The 22,368-nt window shown below is 34.1% G+C and overlaps 1 protein-coding gene across 1 annotated transcript; it reads left to right on the top strand.

Annotated features, from left to right (window-relative positions):
- Window positions 1-5,410: 5,410 nt before the first annotated feature.
- On the top strand, window positions 5,411-10,529 carry LOC132298870 (rho GTPase-activating protein 2-like). Its single transcript, XM_059795205.1, has 5 exons — window positions 5,411-6,321; window positions 7,922-8,042; window positions 8,238-8,357; window positions 9,085-9,315; window positions 9,537-10,529. The coding sequence occupies exons 1-5, from the start codon at window positions 5,828-5,830 to the stop codon at window positions 10,224-10,226; spliced, it is 1,656 nt and encodes a 551-aa protein (XP_059651188.1). The 5' UTR covers window positions 5,411-5,827; the 3' UTR covers window positions 10,227-10,529.
- Window positions 10,530-22,368: the final 11,839 nt, after the last annotated feature.

Here is a 22,368-nt window from a genome sequence, read left to right as displayed (position 1 = left end):
GTGCTGCCTCCTCTCGATCATGTTGAATATACTTTCTCTTACGAGGTTGAAATAATGCCCGCACCCTATTAGGCGATAATAATCTGCTCACATCGTTCATCCTTTTTTGATGGATTTCAAAAATATCTTCCCCATCTGAATCTGACGAATTCAATGGAAAAATAGACTCAGAGACGGGTATATCTCGTGACGATGAAGTCATTGTTTTTTTGTCTAAGAACTATGAAAACTCAAATAATAGAGAATGGGCTTGTGAATGTAAAGAAGTGGATTTGATAATTGAAAGAAGATAGAATTGAAAAAAGATAAAATAAGTGATTTATATAGAAATTGAAAGAACAAATAATGGACTTGAGAATGCAAATAAGTGGATTTCATAATTGAAAGAAGATAGAATCAGTGGTTTATATAGAAATTGAAATATAGCCGTTGGGAATATAGCCGTTGAGAAAAAAATAAAAAATTATTAAATTCAAATTCAAATTTTTTATTAATTTTTAAAATTAAATTAATAAAATAATAAATAGAGAATGAGATAATTGGGTTCCACACCATGGAACATTTAGATAAAAAATAAATAAATTACCACATCATCACGTGACACTCTACTTTTCAGCTTACGTGACACTCTACTTTTCAAAAAGTAGATAGAGAGCTTGTGTGCCCACACCACTTGCTCTTATAGCCAAAAAGAGGAAACCAAAACAGACTACAATTTGAAATTTTCTTTTTGGTTTGTAGACTGCAACCCGTTCCACTTATTGAGTGAGTTTTAAAATATAAATGTATTTTTGTAAAACATGTTTGTAACCTGTTCCATGGGGTGGAACCGATTCCACAATGGGCAATGAGTTTTTGCAAAAAAGAGTATCTTGAATCTAACAACGCAACCAATTCAACTGGGCGAACCGGTTCTCTATAGTGGCAGTGGACTTTTTAAAGCGTTAGATGTTAAATTTTCCTAAGTGCTTGAACACCAAAAATCATCAGTAATAAAAATAACATGACCTCACTAACATACTTTTTCTAACATGATGTTCGCAACCGAATCAAATCGAACGCATATTGGTTGAACAACTTGTTCCATTTCGGTCGTTGAGACTCAAAAAAAAAAAAAAATTACAATTCTATCGAATACGTTTTGACATTGAAATTTGTCAAAAAGAACCTAGGCCCAAAGTTGAATTGGAGCCTAACATTGGTCTGGGCCGAAACCTGAGACAGGCTTGCTAATAACAAGGGCAACGCAGCCATAGTTGAACAAGAGTTCATACCAGAAAACGGTGGGCTAGATAGTGTTGCAACCTGCTAATGTCATATCTGCTCTATGTACTTGCTAAAGTAAATGGCATGATAAAGAGGAAGTCGTTATGAAGTTTGGGTTGGCGATCTAGCCCACGTCAGTATGTTATTCGGGTATAAAACCTTCCTACCAAGGCTTACTGAACGCCATTGTGGATCAGCCTTTGCCTAGCTAACTGGATCGATCGTCCTAGTCCAATGAGCAGTCTGCGCCTTCCAAAAAAATAGCCTGCTAGTATTTTTATTTTATTATTATTATTATTTAATGTTGTTATAATTATTAATCTTAAATATTAATAACAAGTTTCTTGTTCAAACGCCAAGTTAGACTTAGACCTAATGATGATTACATATAATAATATGTAAACGAAGCCCGGCCCATTGTTGTTGGTGATTTAGTTGAGCCATTACATTAAAGCCTACCTAATCTCTCGACATGTGGGGGCGTAACAGATATATTCTTGGAGTAGCTTGAAAGGAACTCATTTAACAAACAAACTTCTCATTTCAACAATTCAGATATGTATGCGAGCCTCAATTTCTCCCTCTCTTTTTTTGACCAAAATGTGCATGATCTATAATGCTTTAAACACAACCTTATATATTAATTTAATTTATTGAGGAAGATCTTTGAATAGCTAGCTAGAATATGGTAGAAATCATTTCATCATCAAATGAAATATTTTTGTTGAGAGAGCTATACTTGCTCAATTAATAACTAGAACATCTTTAAAGAGAAAAACATTAAATACCATGTATTTGTTACATCAAGTAATTGATAAAATTTCATCGTTGATGTATATACGTTTTGAATCCTATTATTTTATTTTAGAATCATGAAATTTCATTTGGATTAGTGCACTCTATCAACTACATATACTATTTCTTCTTTTTCAAAATATTTCTCTCATTTTTTCATTATGCGTGTCATTCAAAAAGTCAAAGTTTATCTTTTCAAAAATAGATTTAAGTTTTGAGAAATTTCTCAAATTGATAATATAAATATTTTAATTTTAAAAGCTAGTTTGAATATATATTTAATACATGTTACCTTAAAAAGTTAGAAAAAAATAAGAAGAGGATGGAGAGAGCATCAGTATGCATGAGACAAGCTTTTAAACTAGAAGGACTGGGATTCTCAAGCAGTGATCTTGGTTCATTTATAATGCAGATCTATAATATATCATATATTAATGTAGCTTTTTGATGTATATCATATCATTCTCAAGCAGTGAAATTAATGAATTGCATCATGGATCGACCATGTAGCTAGTAGAGTCACCGTTGGATCAACAGTCCGCTTGCTTAAGGAATAGTAATGACACAGCTGCATTTGCATTGTGTGTGTGTTCACGTGTCACCGACCCTAGCTACTTACTTCAAAAGTTTCGAATTCTTATACTATATATTAATTATAAGGTTAGTTAAGTTTATTTTATGCATATATCCAATACATATATATATATATATATTTTTTTTTTTTCCAAGCATATATCCAATATTGGTATCATTGAGATTAGGAATTTTGAATAGATAATAATCAAATTAATGTTGGTAAATACAGAGGTAATTGAGCTTTATTTGGATCGATCAAAAAATTGTCTTTTTTTTTTTTTTTTTTAAAATTTTTTTTTTTTATTTTAATACAATGTGGAGTGTGAATTTATAATGGATGACGTCAAACAATCTAATTTATGAGGTTTGATTCCTAATCAAATTAAAGGAGAGTGGAATACGTATGTAGTTCAATGTTGGGTGTTGAGCTGGAGTAGTAATTAGAAAAGTGACATGCCAGCGAATGCAGAGAGTGAGCCCTCCCTCTCTGTAGGGGCTTGATTAGGAAAGCTGAAAGGGACATCCCATGTGCGCACTCATGTGACCTCTGTCACTGTATGCTGTGGGTGGATATATATTACACAAACATATATTATATGCGACACTAAAGCAACGAGTCCTAATCTCTTGCTTTTTGTAGAGTAAAAAAATTAATTCATACTTTTCGTTTGATTTTTATTTTTTGAATTTATTCATATTTTTTTCTTTTAACATAAAATTACTTTTACTTTATTTTTAATTTTACAATTACCACCTATGTAGCAATAAAAGGTAATTGCCAAAATAAAAATAGAAATTTTTGAAAGAAAGATAATATCCGTGTATATTACTGAAAATTGTTTTTCTTTAAATGTTTCTTTGAAAGAAAAATAATATCGATTTATTACCCGTATTTTGTAATTTTGCAATCAAACTTGAGCCACTAGTATGATATTATAGCGTTTTTCTAATAAACATCTTGTTGTCATCAATAATATGTAGTCTTTTTTGCATGTGTACATACTAAAATTCAAATAAATATATTTTTCCAATATAAGTAAATTTAGGAACAAATATACTATAATGTTGTATTTTGGAATATCGAATTGATACATTGGAATTGAAATTGGATAAATTTTCATTTAAAGTTTGAACAAAATTTCTTTCTATTTCAATTTTAAGATATCTTGGTGTTCTCAAACTAGCTCAACTTGATTTTGAGGAGTTGAGTATGGCACAAATTCTCTTGTTGAATTTGCCGGCACTTGTGTTCAAAGATATAAAAATTGGATAATGCAATAACAAAGATTTTTCTATTTTTATTTTTGTAATTACCTTTTATTGCTACAATAGGTGGTAATGATAAAATTAAATATGAAAATTAAAAATAAGGTGAGAGTGGTTTTGTATTAAAATGAAAGAACATGAGTGGGTTTGGAAAATGACTGTCAGATTAAATGTAACGGTTCATATAAAAAGTGTAAATTAATTTTCTTATTCCACGAGCAACAGGAGATCAGGACTCTATATTATATTATATTAATCTTGATTACCCACACACACACACACACATATAGTACTACCTCCGTCCCATTTTAAATGTCGGCTTCGAGTTCATGAGTCACGGTTTTCAAAGTTGACATTTAAACTTTAAAGTGGAACAAATGGAGTAAAATATATAGTAAATAGTAACTAGTAACTAGTAACAATTCTCTTCTAAATTTTTTAAGGGACAATTCTTGCCGGCAGGTAAGATGTGATATAATCACAAATGTACATATTGTCTGTTATTTCAAAATCAATAAATTAATAAAAAAAGAAAATAATTTTTTTGAAAATAAATTCAATCACTACTCCCTAGTGTGTTTTCCTTATTTATTGCATGCATGTATATGTAGCGTGTCTCAGTACACTAACATACATGTATATGTAGCCCCTGGGAGCCTAGCAGTGATGGTAAGGTGTTGGCTTAAGTCATCACTCGACCCAGGTTCGAGCCTTCCTCCTGTTAAGATTCTCTTGACTCACCCGGTGTATGGTGGGGGCAGCCCTACACCTCCAGTTTGGTGCCACATGTTAGGGTCCGTAAGGACCGCTTCGTGGGGAGTTCTGGGTTATCAAAAAAAAAAAAAAAAAAAAAAAAATGACATACATGTATATGTAGTGTGTCTATATATACATAGAGAGAAGATGCGGTACTTGGATGAATTATAACACGGCCCTTTATTATACTTGGGGATATTCATAAGCTTTGTCTACATTAATTAATTATAGGCACAGAAAGGTGAGACAAAAAGTAAAACATAGTGTACAAAAAGATCACAATTAAGGAAAATGCACTATGCAGTAGATGCAATTGGTAATTAATATTTATTGATGTCATTATTACATATAAAATTGAATTAGTTACAAAAAGTATTACTTACTTTATTAAAACCTCTAAAGTTATGGAGTTAATTACGTACCCCATAAATTTATTGATGCTGGTGGATTGGCTTAGCTATCCGTGGATGAATGAATTTGGATTCAATCCATCTTTCAGTTTCAACATCATATATGAGGTATAATGCACTTTTTTCTTTTCTTTTTTCTCCGGTATAATGCACGTTAACTCAATGCTCCCGTGTAATAAAGTTGAAAAAGAGCGTGGTGATAGATCGGAGTGAATAGAGACGGGGAGAGAGGGTCCCTTTAGACTCTGCACGAATATATATATATATATATATATATATATATATAAATAAATAAATATATATAAATATAAAGAGTAATTGAAAGGGAATCCAAATGCTTCCAAAACACTCGGTATGCCTACTGTTTTATTCTTGTCTCTCATCATCATCTTATTCATCATCATCTTCAGCAACACAAAAACACACACACACACAAAAACAAAAGGCAATAAGTCCCCATCATCCTCACCATATCCAAAACTAAAACTAAAACCAGCCTCACCAATTATACATTTCCACAGCCCAAGCAACCCCCTTTAATTATCTCTCTCTCTCTCATACACACACTATTAATTGCTAGCTATTAGTAGTATTAATTATTATTATTAAAAAGCACGCCGGCCCCCTCCCTAATTTTAAAATTCCGTTCCCTTCTCTCACCGTCGTCTCTATCTAGCTCATATTTATCTCGTGTAGGAGGAGTAATTATACAATTACAGATCGATAGAGCTTGCTTGCATAATTAATTGTAAGTTACAATGACTCGGCTCTTCCGATCCAAGTCTTGGGGAGTAGGACGGACCTCTAATATTTCGGTGTTCAACTCTTCCCCTCCGAGTCCTTCTCTGTATCTAAGCAACGAAGATGAAGAGGAAGAAGAAGATGAGGAGGAGGAGGATCAATACTTGGCCAATAATAATAACAATTCTGTATTCACGATGCCGTTTATAAGTACTCCAGATCGTCGGCGGAGGCAAGTGAATCAGAATCATCAATTCCCGATACTGGCAATATTAGCGGCAGCGTTGAGGAAGTCTCTGGTCACTTGCAGTGCTGTGGAGGCGGAGGATGTGTCTTCCACAGACATGGACATGGACATGGATATGAATATGGATATGCATATGGATATGGATATCGGCTGCCCAACCGATGTGAGGCACGTGTCTCACGTCACCTTCGATCGTTTCAATGGCTTTCTTGGCTTGCCCGTTGAGCTCCAGCCCGACGTCCCCCGCAAGGTTCCTAGCGCCAGGTTCGTATTTATATAATTAATTGATTTCTTCAAACCCCAATTACTTTGATTACTTTTTTTTAATAATTATTTTAGATATTTACTGTGGATTGGATTGGTTTTTCTATCTCAAGATTAATTCGTTTCTGTAGGTTGAGTTCAAACCAACATGTATATTTTTTTTAAAAAAAAAAAAAATTGGTCTTGAACGGCTTGATCTTGTTTCTTAGTAATAAATAATGGAATATTGAAGAAGTAGGAGCTAATTTTCCTCAAGATTTTCAATGTAATAGAAGAAACCTTGGTAGCTAAAACTTTAGTTTAGTTGGGTGAAGCGGGCTTGCCTCTGACTACTGACTAGGACCAGAGAGAAATGTAGTAAAAGCTTACCACCTCCCTCCCACTCCTGCTATTAATTTTGCCAAAGGCAGGATATTTAATGCAAACCAGAAGACAATTGATTTGATTCTCCAGCAAGTATATACCAATAATAATCTCTACATCATATCAATATCATATCCCAAAATGGAAATTATTTGGATTAGAGTATTAACTAATTTAATTAGGATGTATTGAAAAAGTCTTCTAGCAAAGGAGGAAAGGAACACATAACCAATTGACCTTTGCTCCTATTGACTTATTCTATATGTACCTTGATATATATATATTATACCGTGACTGGGAAACTACCACTTCTTTTGGATAGAAATTTAAAATTGGCAGGATATATACCAATTGGATACAAAATTCAAAATTGGATACAAACGTTTTTTTTATAGATAGGGTAGATTATTAACCTTTAGATTTGCTCAATTAGAGGCCTGAACAAAGTCCAATTACTCTAAGCCTCTAAGGAGTTAAGCTCAGTTAGAGACCCCGATTAAGCTGAAAATTGACTCAATGAAGCCCAGCCTGATTGAAACCCTATTAGAGGCCCAATAGTCCACTTCTCATACAGCCCTTGGGCAATATATATCATTGGCTCATCAATTGCCTTTTTGCCCCATATATCTCGGCCCATTTTCCTGTCAAAAAAGCTTAAGCCCAGAGGTATTAAGATCACGGGCCTTGCTGTTTGGGTTTGGGATACCTAAAGAATCTATTAGCTGGTTAAGAGGAGGAGGAAGTCTTAAAATTTTGACATCATCATCCCTTTGCTATCCTCCTCCTATTTGTCAGATATAATGAACAAGAGCTAGAGAAGATCCCGAGCTTTTTTTTTTTTTTTTTTGACAATATAGGCATATAGTAATGATGAGTTGATAGAAATTTTTAGAGCGGACCTGGTTGTGAACATGTATTGTATTATTGTATTATGAGATGAAGTACAGTACGTAGTTAGCTAGCTTCATCTCACGAGATTCAATTGAGTGAATGGTTTCTACGTCATCTCTATGATGGATTGAATTCACAGTTGTCAATTGCATGGTTTAATTTCTTCTTCGCTCTAGCTTTAGCTTGCATTATGCAAATACAACTACTGTTCTATCTTTCTATATATATATATATAGTCCTGATTCTAGCATTAATATATTCTGGTTAATTACGTACCTTACTACTTGGCATTTGTTAGATAAATCATATATATGTTTTAATATATTTTCTCCAATTAATTCTCCAGCGCAAGTGTGTTTGGAGTTTCTGCAAAGTCGATGCAGTGTTCTTATGATCAAAGAGGGAACAGTGTGCCAACAATTCTTCTTTTGGTGCAACAGCGATTGTATTCAGAAGGAGGACTTCAGGTACGTATGGATGTATTTTTGTTTATAATCTATCTACATATAACTTCTTCAATTATATATATGTCAGTATGTGTACGTGTGTGCATGCATGTTGCCAATATCTGTATGTAGGTTGTGACTTGTGGCAATTAATTAATTAATAAAAAATTGAGGTTAATTAATTTGTTTTTATATGTATGTCTTGCATGTTTAAAGGCAGAAGGAATCTTCCGAATAAATGCTGACAATGGTCAAGAAGAGCATGTCCGGGGCCAGCTTAATAGAGGGGTTGTGCCACATGGAATTGATGTTCATTGTTTGGCAGGGTTAATAAAGGTATGCATCCATATATATGCAACCAAGGTGGAGTACTGGATCAGAATTATATCGATCATAAGTTAATTTTCCTTTTCTCAATTGGTGATAATTTATCGTCCTTTATATATATATATATATATATATATGCTACTGTTTTACAATGGCTTAATTTAGTGTATCTTGAATTGATAATGATTCTATATATTAACTTAGATGCATGAGTGGATTGACTTACTAAAACTGAATTTATCTGTCTAGATCTGCATCATTAATCTACTTCATGAGAAAATCAAGTATTATTGCAGAAATTAAGTAGAAACTGGATGATTTGATGGCCTAGGCTTTGACGTGTGGGCCTTATATACCAAGGCTTAATTTAAAGGACAATACTTGGGAGTTGGGTCGTATAACTTAGAATCTAAGAGTTTGCTGAATGGCTTGCATTTAAGAAGAGATTTGTGTAACTGACTTTGCATTTGCTTGGATTCAGGGCTTTATCAATCGAGTTGAGCAAAGTTGTGTGTGTGTGTGTGTGTGTTGAGCAAAGTTGTGTGTGTGTGTGTGTGTGTGTATAAATACAAAACAACTTTGATGAGCCCATCACAACTTCAAAGTCCTCCACCCTGAATTATGTTTTTATTGCTGTTAGAAGTTGTATAGTTAACAACTTCCTCTTGGTTAATTTGCGTTATCTTTTTGGATTGATTACTGAAATTTTCTTATATATATATATTATGTTCTCCAGGCATGGTTTAGGGAACTTCCTACTGGAGTTCTTGATTCTCTGACCCCAGAACAGGTGATGCACTGCAATACAGAAGAAGAGTGCATTCAACTTGTACAGTTACTTCCTCCAACCGAAGCTGCATTGCTGGACTGGGCCATAAATTTGATGGCAGACGTGGTGCACCATGAAAATTACAACAAGATGAATGCACGTAACATCGCAATGGTTTTTGCACCCAACATGACTCAGGTGCCTTTAAATTTTTTGTTCTGTTATTTTCTTAATTTCATGTTTTGCATGTGGAACTTGATCGAAACATGCATGATCTGTTGTACTTGTGTGATGTCTTTATAACGAACATGGGAATTCTTCTGATTTGATTTGCAAATAATTAATTAAATGCATCCAAGTATCAATTACGATGTAGATATGATAGTCAATTAACTAATGGAATTAATTTGATGATGCAGATGGCTGATCCATTGACTGCATTGATTCATGCAGTTCAAGTTATGAACTTGCTTAAGACACTAATAATGAGAACCCTTAGAGAAAGAGAAGAATCAGGTGGTGCCTCAGCGTCGGTGGACTCTCCTAGCAACAAGGTGCAGGGTGACCCCATATATTATTCATCATCAAAGTCTTACAGAGGAGGATTATCGTGTGAGTGTAGTTTTGATGGTAATTGTGGACGTACTGAGAGTCGAAAAACTTGTTCTATTAATGGTAACCACCGCCTTTTGAGAAGTAGTAGTAGTGTTAGTTTAGATAGAGTAGTGGAAAGTGATTGGGAGGACAAATTGTGGAGCTTCAAAAGTAAAAGTGATGGTGGAGAGGAATTAATTGATGAGAGGTCGTCGACGGTGGTTTCAGGTGGTAGAAGTAGTAGTTCAGCTATGAATATGATGATGTGCAAAAGGAGGACAGTAGTAGAAAATGGATGCGGAGGTGGGGGGCATGACGACATTAATAATAATGGCGAAGAAGTTGTTGAAATAGGAATACTGGATAGGCTACGTTTGAGAAAAGGAGTAAGGAAGCTGAGCAGACACCCTGTGTTTCAACTGAATAAGCCACTACTAGTTAAGAAGAAGACCAGTACTAGTGCTAGTACTAGTACTGGAGGAAGAGGAGGCCTTGGGATTGTAAATACTAGCTAGTAGTTAAGTTGGTGATTAAAGCTTGGGTACGTATGAGATTGTACGTGCAACTTATATTAATTAGGTCGTCCAGATTTAATTGTGTTGTTCCTCAATGGCCGTGGAAACAATACTTAATTGTGTAGACATATATATATATATATATATATGTCAGTTTTCTTTTGTCAATTCTCTAGTTATTTAGTTAGTTAGAGAGCATTTGAACGTAGTTCTAAAAATGTTTTGTGGTACCTGTACGTGCTAACTCTACTTCTAGCCTAGCTAATCAACATATCCCTGCAGGTATATATGCCTTGCCTTGTATGATTTTTGTTGGATATCGATCTTTATATGCCATCTCAATAAATGTAAAAACTACGCCCCTAATTGTATGACCTTTTTTACCTCCCTCCAACAAATTTGGGTATTATGCAAAATTCTAATCTGAATGGGCCCTAAAGAGAATAGTTGTTTGTGACATATATGACGAAAGAATTTGCAACCGGAGCAGAGCATACATAGGTTTTCTGTTGTACGTACCACACCCTCACTTGCTATGTATGTATCTAAGCCCAATGCTCTAAAGGGATGTTCACGTACTACTACTTTTATCCAAATTGGCATTTATACTAATTTTTGAAAAAATTAGTAGAATTAAGAGTCCTAAATAACGAAATAATTATTTTTCAATTCAATTTTTTTTTAAGGCAGTACGGAGGCCAAGAGGCAGTACAGAGGCATAAGCCAAGTCAGATTAAGGCATACAAATTATGAAGCAATACAATAAAATGAAGAACATGCTCCAGATTTGTTGAAAAAGAGCCACCGCTTTAGAACGGAAACCATCAAGGGAGAAGAGCAGCACACTGGAGTGACCAAAAGTCAGGTCATCATCAAGGCAACAGTTCCAAAATTGCATCCACAAGGCGCCTCCACACACCAAACCCCGCACAAGATCGAATCAAGCAGGGAAAAACAAAAAACGACCTAGATCAGAGATCTAGCCGAAGAGAAAACAACAGATCCACCCTGTCGAGTCTGAAACAAACCAAACAAGAGCAGATCTAGCCATACAAAAACAAAAAACGACGTAAAAAACCACCCACATGCAAACTTATTGTGACAGGCCTATACTATTAACTTGTAGAAGGCAAGCAAAGTCACCTCCCCACTCCCATGGAAGGGAGCAGGGAGGAAAGGCGGAAGGGCTGAGCGGCTGCGAGAGAGAGAACAGGGGAAAAGTTAGAGGCGGCTAGTAGTGTGAATTGTTGGACCCAATTTGATTGAATTAAACTTAATAATTACAATTGCATCAAGAATTTTTGTTAATGTCTAAAATACCCTCCAAGCTCTTATTTTAAAATACAAAAATATCCTTCATAAAATCATATAATTTCAAAATATCAAAAATTTTAGAAAACTATCAAACGCTACTGAAGTCGGTGGTTTCTGTGCTTGGAAGGAGCGTTGTGCTTGATTGAAGAAAATCCATGAATAAAATCGAATCTATTGCAACAAGAGACAAGTGATTAGAGAATCTCTTCCAACCCTAAATTTATTTACACGGATACTTACTATATTTTTCTATTGGTATGGATACAAAATATGGTAACCTCGTCTTTGTTATAGTCCATAGTACCTTCTTCTCGTCCTCCTCTTTTACTTTGTTCATTTTTATAGATCCACTCTTCCCTGTGTTGGATACAACCCCCAACCCCCACAGGATTGCAATAATTGTTCCTTTTCTAACTCTTTGATTTGAGTTTGACAAAGCAGGCTTATAACTCTTTCATGAATGGGGACACTATATGCTTGCAACAGTAATCTTTTCTAGGAGCTAGCTAGAATACTTTCTTCAGAAACTGCACGGACAGATTTTATCATTACCTCCCCTAGTGTGTTGTTAGCAAAATAATATAGGTTTCTTTTGATAATTTTATTTATTGTTTTTGCCTTTTAATTTATTTTATAATCTTGAGAATTTGGTCTTAGTATAGATTATACATAAAATCCCTTTGAAGAGATAATTATTTGGGACAACTTTATTTGATTTTTTATATATATAATTAAGCAATATTATCGAAGGAGGAGGAAATAAAGAGCAACTAAGAGGCATTTGGTATTTTAGAATTATATGATTTCAACAAGGATATTTTGGTATTTTGAAATAAAAGTTTGGAAGGTATTTTGAACCTTAACAATAATTCTTGATGTAGTTATAATTATTTTGTTCAATTCAATCAAATTGAAATATGAAATCTTAAAATAGACTATTTTGTTATTTAAAACTCCTAACTCTACCTATATGTAGTTTTTCCATAATTTTTTCATACATTATCTTAAATTGGTAATTGGAATGCCACTGTATGATGCTCCCCGGGCATGTGTTGTTGGGGTTTGTATGCCCTAACATAGCGAATTCCTATTTAGATTAAAGTGACATATGTTCCAAATATATCTGAAATATTTATGCTTTATACAATTGGTGAATTCAATATCTTATGTTTCGATTCATTATGGAATTGATAGTGTCTACTTAATTACAAGAGATATTTATATGTATGTGATGACGATCAATACATGAATATAAATAGTAATCATAAATAGTTCATAATCGGTAATTACGGATGGACTCATTATTAACTAAGACTTGAACCGGATCCACATTAGGTTGAGATATATTGCGAGAGTCGTTGTATGCAATTACTCCCTATCACTGTCATGGCATTTGACTTTTAAGAATGAGAGAAATATAGACTCTTTTATTAATTAGTAATTATTTTAATTTGTTCGGCGGATTCTTCGAAATTCGGAGGCCTTCGTGTGTTTTAGATAAAATGATTTTCTATATATTTATTTATTTAAATTATTATTTTTGTCAAACAAATGTTTTATTGTGATCATAGCGGAAATAATCAAAGGTACCAAAATAAATATATTAATTTAGTAGTCGAATTGATGGCTTTATTTATCCGATAACTAATCATATATAGAGGGGCCAAAATGCAACATTGACTTAGAGGTTATTTATTATTTAATTGGAATTCAATTAATTTCATTTAGTGAAATAGAAATTAATTTATGAATTAATTGAATTGGGTCCATGGTATAATGGACCGGGCCAATTATTAATTCATTGTAGCTAAGAAAATAATAAACCCAAAGGATTCTCACTCGTAGCCCAACTTGATATTGGAGGCCCATTAGATTTGAGATATCATGTAAATTTTAGAGATTGAGAAAAATATATTATCTTCAATTATTATTTTTATGTTATCTATATATACATGGGGTCTATGTATATTTTAGGTTATGCATTTCTGCAATTTTTTTTGAAAGACAAGAAAATATTTTCTCTCTCTGAGATTTTTGGGTTAGTGTTCTCATCTAATGGAGGCTCCCACAAGCTAAGCTTTCCAAGGTCATTTATGGAGGCTTATGGGTGATTCCTAAAGACAAGATCATTACCAACAAGATGGAGATCCAAGGAAGAGACATCTAGCAAAGAGATCTATAATAAGTAAAAACATTCACTTTAGAGTAGAGATTTAAGGTTTACTCAAACCTTGATGTAAGTTTTCTGCTATCTCTAATTGAATAGATCATCATGTTCTTCATGCATAAAGCCTGTCTCTATACATGAATCAAGATCTTTATTAAAAAATCCCTCTAAAAGTTTTTAAACTTCCGCTTCACCAACATGCGCATCTAAGGACCATCAGCCAACACCTTACTAAAGATTGAGAAGATTTGGTTAGTGGGGTGACAGGTGGTGGTGGTAGTGGGGTGGGGTGGGGTGGGGTGCGGTAGGGTGGGGTGGGGTGGGGTGGGGTCGTGGCAGTGGGTTTGTGTGGCTCAATTGGATTTTTACGGTGTGTGGTGGTTGTGGTTGTTTGGGTGGTGGTTGTGGGTTTATGTGATGGTTTTATTTCACATAAATGGCCATAAACAGAGGAGACAGAAGAATCGCGATACCTAGAGGAAGCTCTAATCACTTTTATGGCCAGTAAAGAAGACGATGGAGAGCAGTCATCAGCCAAAGGATTGTTATGGCTCTCAATTTTTTCTTGTTCTTTTTCATCTTTCTCTCACGTTACCCTGTACCTTCTCAATTCTTCACCATCATCATCTTCCTTCCCGTTCCATTCTTTTTCATTTTTCTCCCGTTACTTATACCTTTCTTGTTCTCTTCTCTCTAAAATGTAATGATTGCAATAAAGAGACAGTGACGGCCCTAGTTTTTCAAGCTAGTGTGTCCTGTGATGAATAGAAGATTGACTCAATAACGGATCTGAATGCGGAAGTGAAGACAGAAACCAAGTCCCCAGAGATGCAATGCATCTCTAAGATGCTAAGGTGACCTTCCATGAGGCCACGAAACTCAACAAGAACCAACGCGGAAGGAAAAAAATCATAAAAAGACCAAAGAAGCCCCCAAGGGCAAAATAGTCTTTTTACATAGAAGCAACGTATCTAGAAATGTACATCATTTCCAAGACACATCCGTGACTTTCCATGAAGTCACGAAACTCAAAAGAAAGCATAGCAGAAGCAACTTAAAAAGAAAACCGGATAAGTTTAGCCCCAATGGCAAAATAATAATTTTTAGCAAGATTTGGGTGCTACCGAGCACATCATTGGACAGACAGCGAAAAATTAATCAAGGTAGACTCAATAATCACTTGATTCGGAATTCGGATGGAAGAGAAAAGTCAAAATAAAGTTTTGATGTCGCTGCGACCGTGAATAGTGTTTTTGAAGGTGTAAATAGTGTTTTTGACAGAAAAATGCTGAAATCGTGTGCCATTTTGAGGCACTAAACGACTTTTTTTGGAAAAATATGAAGAAAAAACCCCCCTTAAAATAATTTTTCCAAGTTGACCATGTAGAAAGAAAAATTTATTTTTGACGTGAAATCCCCAAAAATGCCCTTAGATTAGTTTAAGTCAAAAACGAAGAAAAAAAAATAAAAAACTTTGCACCAATTGTTCATTTGACCCTAAATGGTGTTGTGTGCTAAAACGATCATGCACACAAATGTAAATAGTGATTTTAAGTGTGCGGGAATGACTCGTGAGCCCCATATAAGCCCGATGCAAAATTTGACCTATCAAAACTCAAAAATGCCTAAAATGAACTTTAAAAAGAAAATTTGAAACTAAAAATTATAAAATGGTTTCAAAAGACCGTTTGGCCCTTGGCCACACTTCATGCATAAATGAAGAGACCCTATGGAAGTGTTAAGGCCCACTTCCCACCACCTATGCAAATGTAGTGAAGCTAAAGCATGCTGTTTTTCTATTTTTCAACAACATAGCTTGAAAGTAAAAGTACTTAGAATACAAAATAAATGTCATTGGCCCATGGTCTCATCTCATACACGTCAAATACATCACAAAAGGTGTATTTACGTACACATTACATATTTAGAACCAAATATACAAATTTTGACATTTTGAATCAAAAATAGCATTTCATGCTAACAATTGCATGAATCAAATACTTCAAGTCTACAAAACATCCAAGGCATGATGTGTATCCCATATCATGGTTCCTGTACCTGAAAATATATTCCCACTACGTGGGTGAGTAACATAAAGCTACTCGTAGGAGATGAGCATGCATAGACATAACGTTTTACAAGTTTATCACATTAATGTGAAATAATTCATAAGGTTCATGCCACCTAACATATATGTCATAAGCTATTTTAAAACATTTCTAGCATAAACTATAATATTTATGCAAGTAAACAACATAGGAGCATATGATGTAACGCAACAAGACATAGGTATTCAAAGTTATCAACTTGGAACCTAAAATGCGAAAGCAACCGAAACGGTTCATGCCACCTAACGTCTATATTCCAAATGAGTCTAAGGAATCATCCTAGGCTACATTAGAAAAATTAAAACACAAATTACAATTTAAATGCAATTTAACTAACATTGGAACTTTCAATATAACGCAACAAAATATAGATTGTCAAAGTTACCCATTTGGAACCTAAAGTGCGTAAACAACTAAATATTACAATTTAGTAAAAGTAGAACTTTTATTACAATGCATTAAGACATAGATTATCAAAGTTATCAATTTGAAATCTAAAATGCGAAAACAACTATATATAACAATTTAGTATCATTAGAACATCTAATACAACGTATCAAGACATAGATTATCAAATTTAACCATTTGAAATCTAAAATGTGGAAAACAACTAAATATAATAATTTAGTATCATTAGAACATCTAATACAACGCATCATGACATAGATTATCAAATATAATCATTTGAAATCTAAAATGTGAAAAACAACTAAATATAACAATTTAGTATCATTAGAACATCTAATACAACGCATCATGACATAGATTATCAAAGTTATCAACTCAAAATCTAAAATTCAGAAACAAGAAGTTATAATAATTTAATGCTATTAACTTGTAATGAAAAGTGAAATCAACAAAGGTGGATACTCGGATATCGATCGGATTAGATCGACATGGGGCTACTTTTGGGCTACGTGCACACTAGACTCTGATGCGCACAAATGTGTACCACTTAAAAATACCACTTATAACAATAACACATTCATCATTGTAGATTAATGCTAAAGTAAGGGATTGTCGAACCACAAGGATTGTTAGTTTATGGCAAACAGAATTATAAAACTACTTCCTTTATTTGATAAAAGAAATGATAAATCAATTGGTTTATCACTTAACCTACAAATTTAACTTTCATAAAACAGTAAATAATGTAAAAAAAAAAATGGATTGAACTTATAAAGAAAAGGATAGGGAATTGACTTCACCTCAACCTCATAAACATGTAGAACTTGCACTTAACTTGGGGATTGACAATTATATATATAAAATGATGTGTAGGAGTATCAAACTATCATAACATCGTCAAGAAGATCATACATTCAGGACTAAGCATAACCCATCTTTGGTTAGCATGGTTCATCCACCTAAACTAGATTGTGGTATGAACCACCTTCCCTAAGCATGGCCTATCAAGGTCCTTCAATAGTATGTTGCAGCACATGAAATTAATTAAATATCATAGACTATCTTCAGTTGGTATGGACCATCTACCTAACTATATTAATCTAAGGGTGTATTATGGTCTATCTTTCTTAGGTATAACCTATATAAATGCTTAATTTCATGCCAATATAATCATTCCATAAATTCTTTTCCATTGTCACCATAGGAAATCAAGTGTAATACTTGTATCAATATGATTTTTAAGACAAGATAACAAATCAATACAAATATATATTCATATGATAAACACATGCATCAATTTAATGTAAAGAATATCAAGTCAATATAAATACTTATAATTTATGAAACTAATATATATACAGTAAAAATCCCCAAATTGAAATACAAATTAAACCATGTTTACTTGGTCTGGGTTACATCAACTCCCTAGAAAAGGGATTTAGCCTCTCATGAATATGGCTACACCCTCTAGGATTGAAGAAGATAATAGAATTCCTTCTCTCACCATCTTTGCAAGCCTCCTCCAAGAACCCTAAAAATCCTCTCCTTTCTCTGTATCTTTTTCCAAAAACAAAAACGAGATAGAGTCCTTCAGCCTTTCCCCCTCTTTATCCTCCCGTGAATTCAAAAATACAAAATCCCTCATTTAAAATTCGAAAATACATCTCAGGATAGACAAAATCGGAATTAAAGAAAATGGGGGCCCGTGGTCTCGCATCCGGACGCGAAGATTGGTGTCTGGACGCGAGGCCCTGATAGTTTTGCGTCCGGACGCCAAAATGGGTGTCTAGACGCCAAAATGGGTGTCCAGACTCGAGCTTCTGGAAGATGGCGTCCAGACGCCAGGCATGCTACTCTGATACAGACTCTTCTCTTTAGCTTCAGTTACATCTATCGCTCTTCATGTCATTTCTCTTTGATGATCACTTGAAATGTAGGCCTGATATGACTTGTGCTTCGAAAACCTTTAAAACACAGATCAAATAATGGGCTTAACTAATGCAATTAAGGGCACTTAAATATGAAATATTTGATGCTTATCAGACCCCCAAACTTATATTTTGCTAGTCCCTTAGCAAAACAAAATTGAAACATAGACTTCTTCTATTTCGTGGAAGTGACGATTGTATTTAGCATATGCAACAAGCTTTTTTAACTCCTACGTATCCTTAGAGGACGAGTGAAGTCTCGTGAGGGTTTATCAAAAATGATACCCACAAACACCAAGGGTCATTCTAGTGTACATTGAAACATATGACTTTGGGAAAAACTCTATCAAGAAGACTACAACAAGTATGCATACAATGACATCTCAAAACAATATTCAATTCCCAGCTCTCATGCATCAACAGACTAGTCCACATACATGATCTTCAACATCTCATTTATAATAGAATTTCATCTCAAGATCCTTAGAAGTGAACCGAAATTTCATTTTCTTTTACAATGCACTTTTAACCCTTTTATGGCTCATTCAACATTTTCTCATCCTTAATCAATCTTTTAAATTCATAATCCAAGGCATACGTTTATTTGAACACATTTTGTGTGTTTTTTTTTTTTTAATTTATATATATATATATATATATATATATATATATATATTTTATGTATGACCATGTGCAATGTCCAAGTTCCTTAAGCTCTCTAATCACCCCATGTAACAAGCGTTGAGCCAACGACTCTCAAACCAGATGGTCTTAGGACGTTAAGTGTAAAGACGCTCCTAAAGGCGTAATAACTCTGAATGTCTTGTCTACAAACTCAAACTAATCATACATCTTACATTCTTTCCTTGTCTTCCTTTTTAATCAGTTGACATGTTGAAATAATGTAGTTTTATTCAATTTTTTTTTTAATTTTTAATTTTTTATTTATATATATGCCAAGGATAATTTCATTCATCCGACTTACTAATTCAGGGAGTCAATTAAGTAAAAGCACAAGGAAGGGAATGCAATTTTGTGTGTGCTCAATGTGCATTGTGAAGTCACTTAGAGATTAAAGACTCCAATATAAAACATTTAAATCATGCAATGGACCTTTTTCATTTGAACAATCATGCTGACAACTTTCAATCATTCCTTGATATCCTATATAAGCATACAAGCTGTATTAATCACATAAATTCCCCCACAAACTTAGTTCCAACAACGCCAAAAGTCATTTGCCTAAACATACATATATATATATATATATATTTTTTTTTTCAAAAAAAAAACAATTCAACCATAAATAAACAATGACAATTTGCCAACTCTCAACACCCCCAAACTTAAATGATACATTGTCCTCAATGTATGAAAACAAGTATAGAAACTAAGCATGCATAGAAGTATAAAAAGAGAGAAACTACCAAGTGCGAAACAGTGCCTTCAGTGCAACCAGTGGTAGTAAAACAGCGAAATTTCTTCCCCCAAACTTGGACGTGATAATCTGTTCAAAAAACTATACACCAAGCATAACAGCATCGACATATATAAAGATATAAATATAAAGTACCACGTCATGCTTTATTCAAAACTAGGAAAAAAAATCAAAATATGTGCACATCAAAAAGTGCACCCATAATTGTTATGTTAAACATGGCCCAAATCCTAAAATTATTCAAAGCACACAAAATAAAAGTAAATAGCATGAACTAAATAAAACTAAAGAGCAACACAATGCTCAACCCTTCATAAAGGTGGAAGACGATGGACCCGAAGCAGCACCACCACGATCAATAAGTGACTGCATCATTGCCTGCAGAAGTTGTTGTCCTTCTCTTGTTTCCTTATGAAAATCTGTAAGATTTCCCTCCATGGTATCGACCTGCAGCTGAAGAGCATTAATCCGAGTGCTAAGAGAGTCATAATCTGCTCTAGCCAGCGCATGTGGCATTAGACCAACAGGTGTAGGGTCATCATGTTCAGCCTCCAAAGGAATATTCACATCACCCCAATAAAAGTTGTCACCCATGCGTACCTGTCTACTTTAATTAAGAGCGGCTCTTTTTCCATTCAGTGAGATTATACTGATACACATTTTTCATTTTCTCCTCATTCTTGCACACCTTGAGTCCCTTCTACTTTGACATTTTCGTGATCAAATAAGGAAAGGGAAATGCCCAAGTCAAAGCATTATCCTGTTGCTTCACAATGAGGTGACGGTAAACTTTCAGAATTTGATCCCAAATTAGCTGTGGGACACAAAACTAATATCCTCTTTCTGCAGCATAAAGGGTATTCAGGAAAACACCCTTTCGTTCGGAATGCCTAGCAACCGGGAAGACATTTTCGGTGAGGACAGAGTTTAAAAACTAAATTCGGCATGGAATATAGGACTTGTTAGTGCTCGTTGTGCGACGATATGTAAAGTTGTTGTGACAAATTTCATGTATAATGTCCTGTAGCGTAACTGTGTGCGGACAAACACCATAAATCGGCTCATCCTTATCATTCAATGGAGAAGTCAGAGGAATGTCCCAAGCTGTAGCAATGTCATTGATGGTGATTGCAAAAGGCGTACCATCAATTATTGTCCGTATCACGTCTGGCTCGGTGCAGGAGTGAAACATGTTGGCATAGAATTGCCGAACGATTCGTGGAAGGAAGACCTGAGTACATGGCTTAAATAAAATGACAAGACCATGATTTTTCAATTCTAAAACCGACCAAGCCATTTCCGGATGGTCTTGAAATTCATGCTCAATTGTGAATTTGGTCTCATATTCAATGGGCCAGTCAGTCCAATCCGGGGTAAGAGTGTCATCAGAAGATTCTTCGGATGCACGAGGGCTCTTAGAAGCGGAAGAAGAAGCCATTTGAGTGAAAGAAATTGGTTCAGGACTTTTGTTGAATACGTGGTGTGCAAGACTGAAAAGTAAAGAACACTTGTGAAGATTATATTATTTGAATCTAACAAGCATGGATCTAGAATGAAAACACAACCTTTCCTCACTTAAAAAGAATCAATTTCCCACAAGATGAAGTTCTAACCATCATCTCTATGAACTATTCTAGGATTGAAAGATTGGAAAGAAAAGAAGTTACCTCAATCTAGAGAATGAAACCTTGCCCTCTTTGATTGAATGATGATGATGGAAGAGCATGATTTGATGAATAATGAAGATTGAGAGAGGTAAATAACAAGTTTTAGAGGCTGGGAAAGGTAGTGTTAGAAAGTGGGAGGTGTAGGTTGTGAATGATGTAATACCCCTAATTTTACAAGGACAATTCTAGAATTTAATTATTGTATTTAATTGCATTTTATTTGATTATGTGTAATTTTATTGAATTATTTTAATTGGTTTAATTATTTAAGTGTTTTCATTTGAATTACATGTTGTATTATTGTTATTTACTTGTGTTTTATCTTCTTTAAATTAAATGGTTTTATCTTTAGGTTATGTGGTTAGTTATTTTTTTTTATCTCATGTGTATTTAATTGGATTTTATTTTAAAATGGATTAAATTAATTGCGTGAATTGACTTAGGGTTTTGCTTAAATTAAATCGTATCTTGGGTTTGAGCCGACTTGTAGTTGGTTTAGGATTTGAATTTAGGGTTTCAAATAAAACCCATAAATATATAGGTATACGTCTGTCAAGGGTTTTTGTAAACCCTATTCACCATATCCACGTACCTAAGATACAGAGAGATTAGAGAGGGCAACTGAGTGTGTTTTGTGAGACAAAATACAGAGAGAACCTTAAGAGATTAAGGGGGGCATTCAAGGAGGAGTTCTAGATTTAACTAGGAGCAGCAAAGGTTGATAACAACAATTGACGTTGCCGGAGTTGCTAGTGACGACAATTTTAGATTTTCAACCGGAAATCAGAGGCAAGTCTCTGTTATATTCTTTCCCGTTAATTCATGTTCTGTGCATGCCTAGTTAGACTCCAGGGATATATTTAAAGACTAAAATGGATTAAACGAATATTATATCAAGTCTTATATGCATGTATGAATTATATTAATCTCATTGACATAAGAAATTTGCGTAATGTTTGATGTTTCTGTTATTGGTTTCTTCTCGGTGTTTATGTTTAAGTTTTGATTAAGTTGAGATCATGATTATGTACTGATGATTAGTAACTAATCTGGGGCTGAGATTAAACTCTAATTCAAGTGGTAAAAGTAGTATTCAAATTTCACCGAAGAAA

The sequence above is a fragment of the Cornus florida genome, unplaced genomic scaffold (assembly GCF_030987335.1).
Source record: "Cornus florida cultivar Cherokee Brave unplaced genomic scaffold, ASM3098733v1 CherokeeBrave_3.0.0_Hap2_Chr03, whole genome shotgun sequence".
NCBI classification, from domain to species: Eukaryota; Viridiplantae; Streptophyta; class Magnoliopsida; order Cornales; family Cornaceae; genus Cornus; species Cornus florida.
The sequence above is the reverse complement of the archived record's forward strand: the minus strand, read 5'-3'. Positions and strand labels throughout refer to the sequence as shown.

Coding starts and splice junctions, on each gene's coding strand:
- LOC132298870 (XM_059795205.1), top strand. CDS start 5,828: ATGACTCGGCTCTTCCGATCCAAGTCTTGGGGAGTAGGACGGACCTCT. Junction 6,322..7,921: donor CGCAAGGTTCCTAGCGCCAG/GTTCGTATTTAT, acceptor TTAATTCTCCAG/CGCAAGTGTGTTTGGAGTTT. Junction 8,358..9,084: donor GTTTGGCAGGGTTAATAAAG/GTATGCATCCAT, acceptor TATGTTCTCCAG/GCATGGTTTAGGGAACTTCC.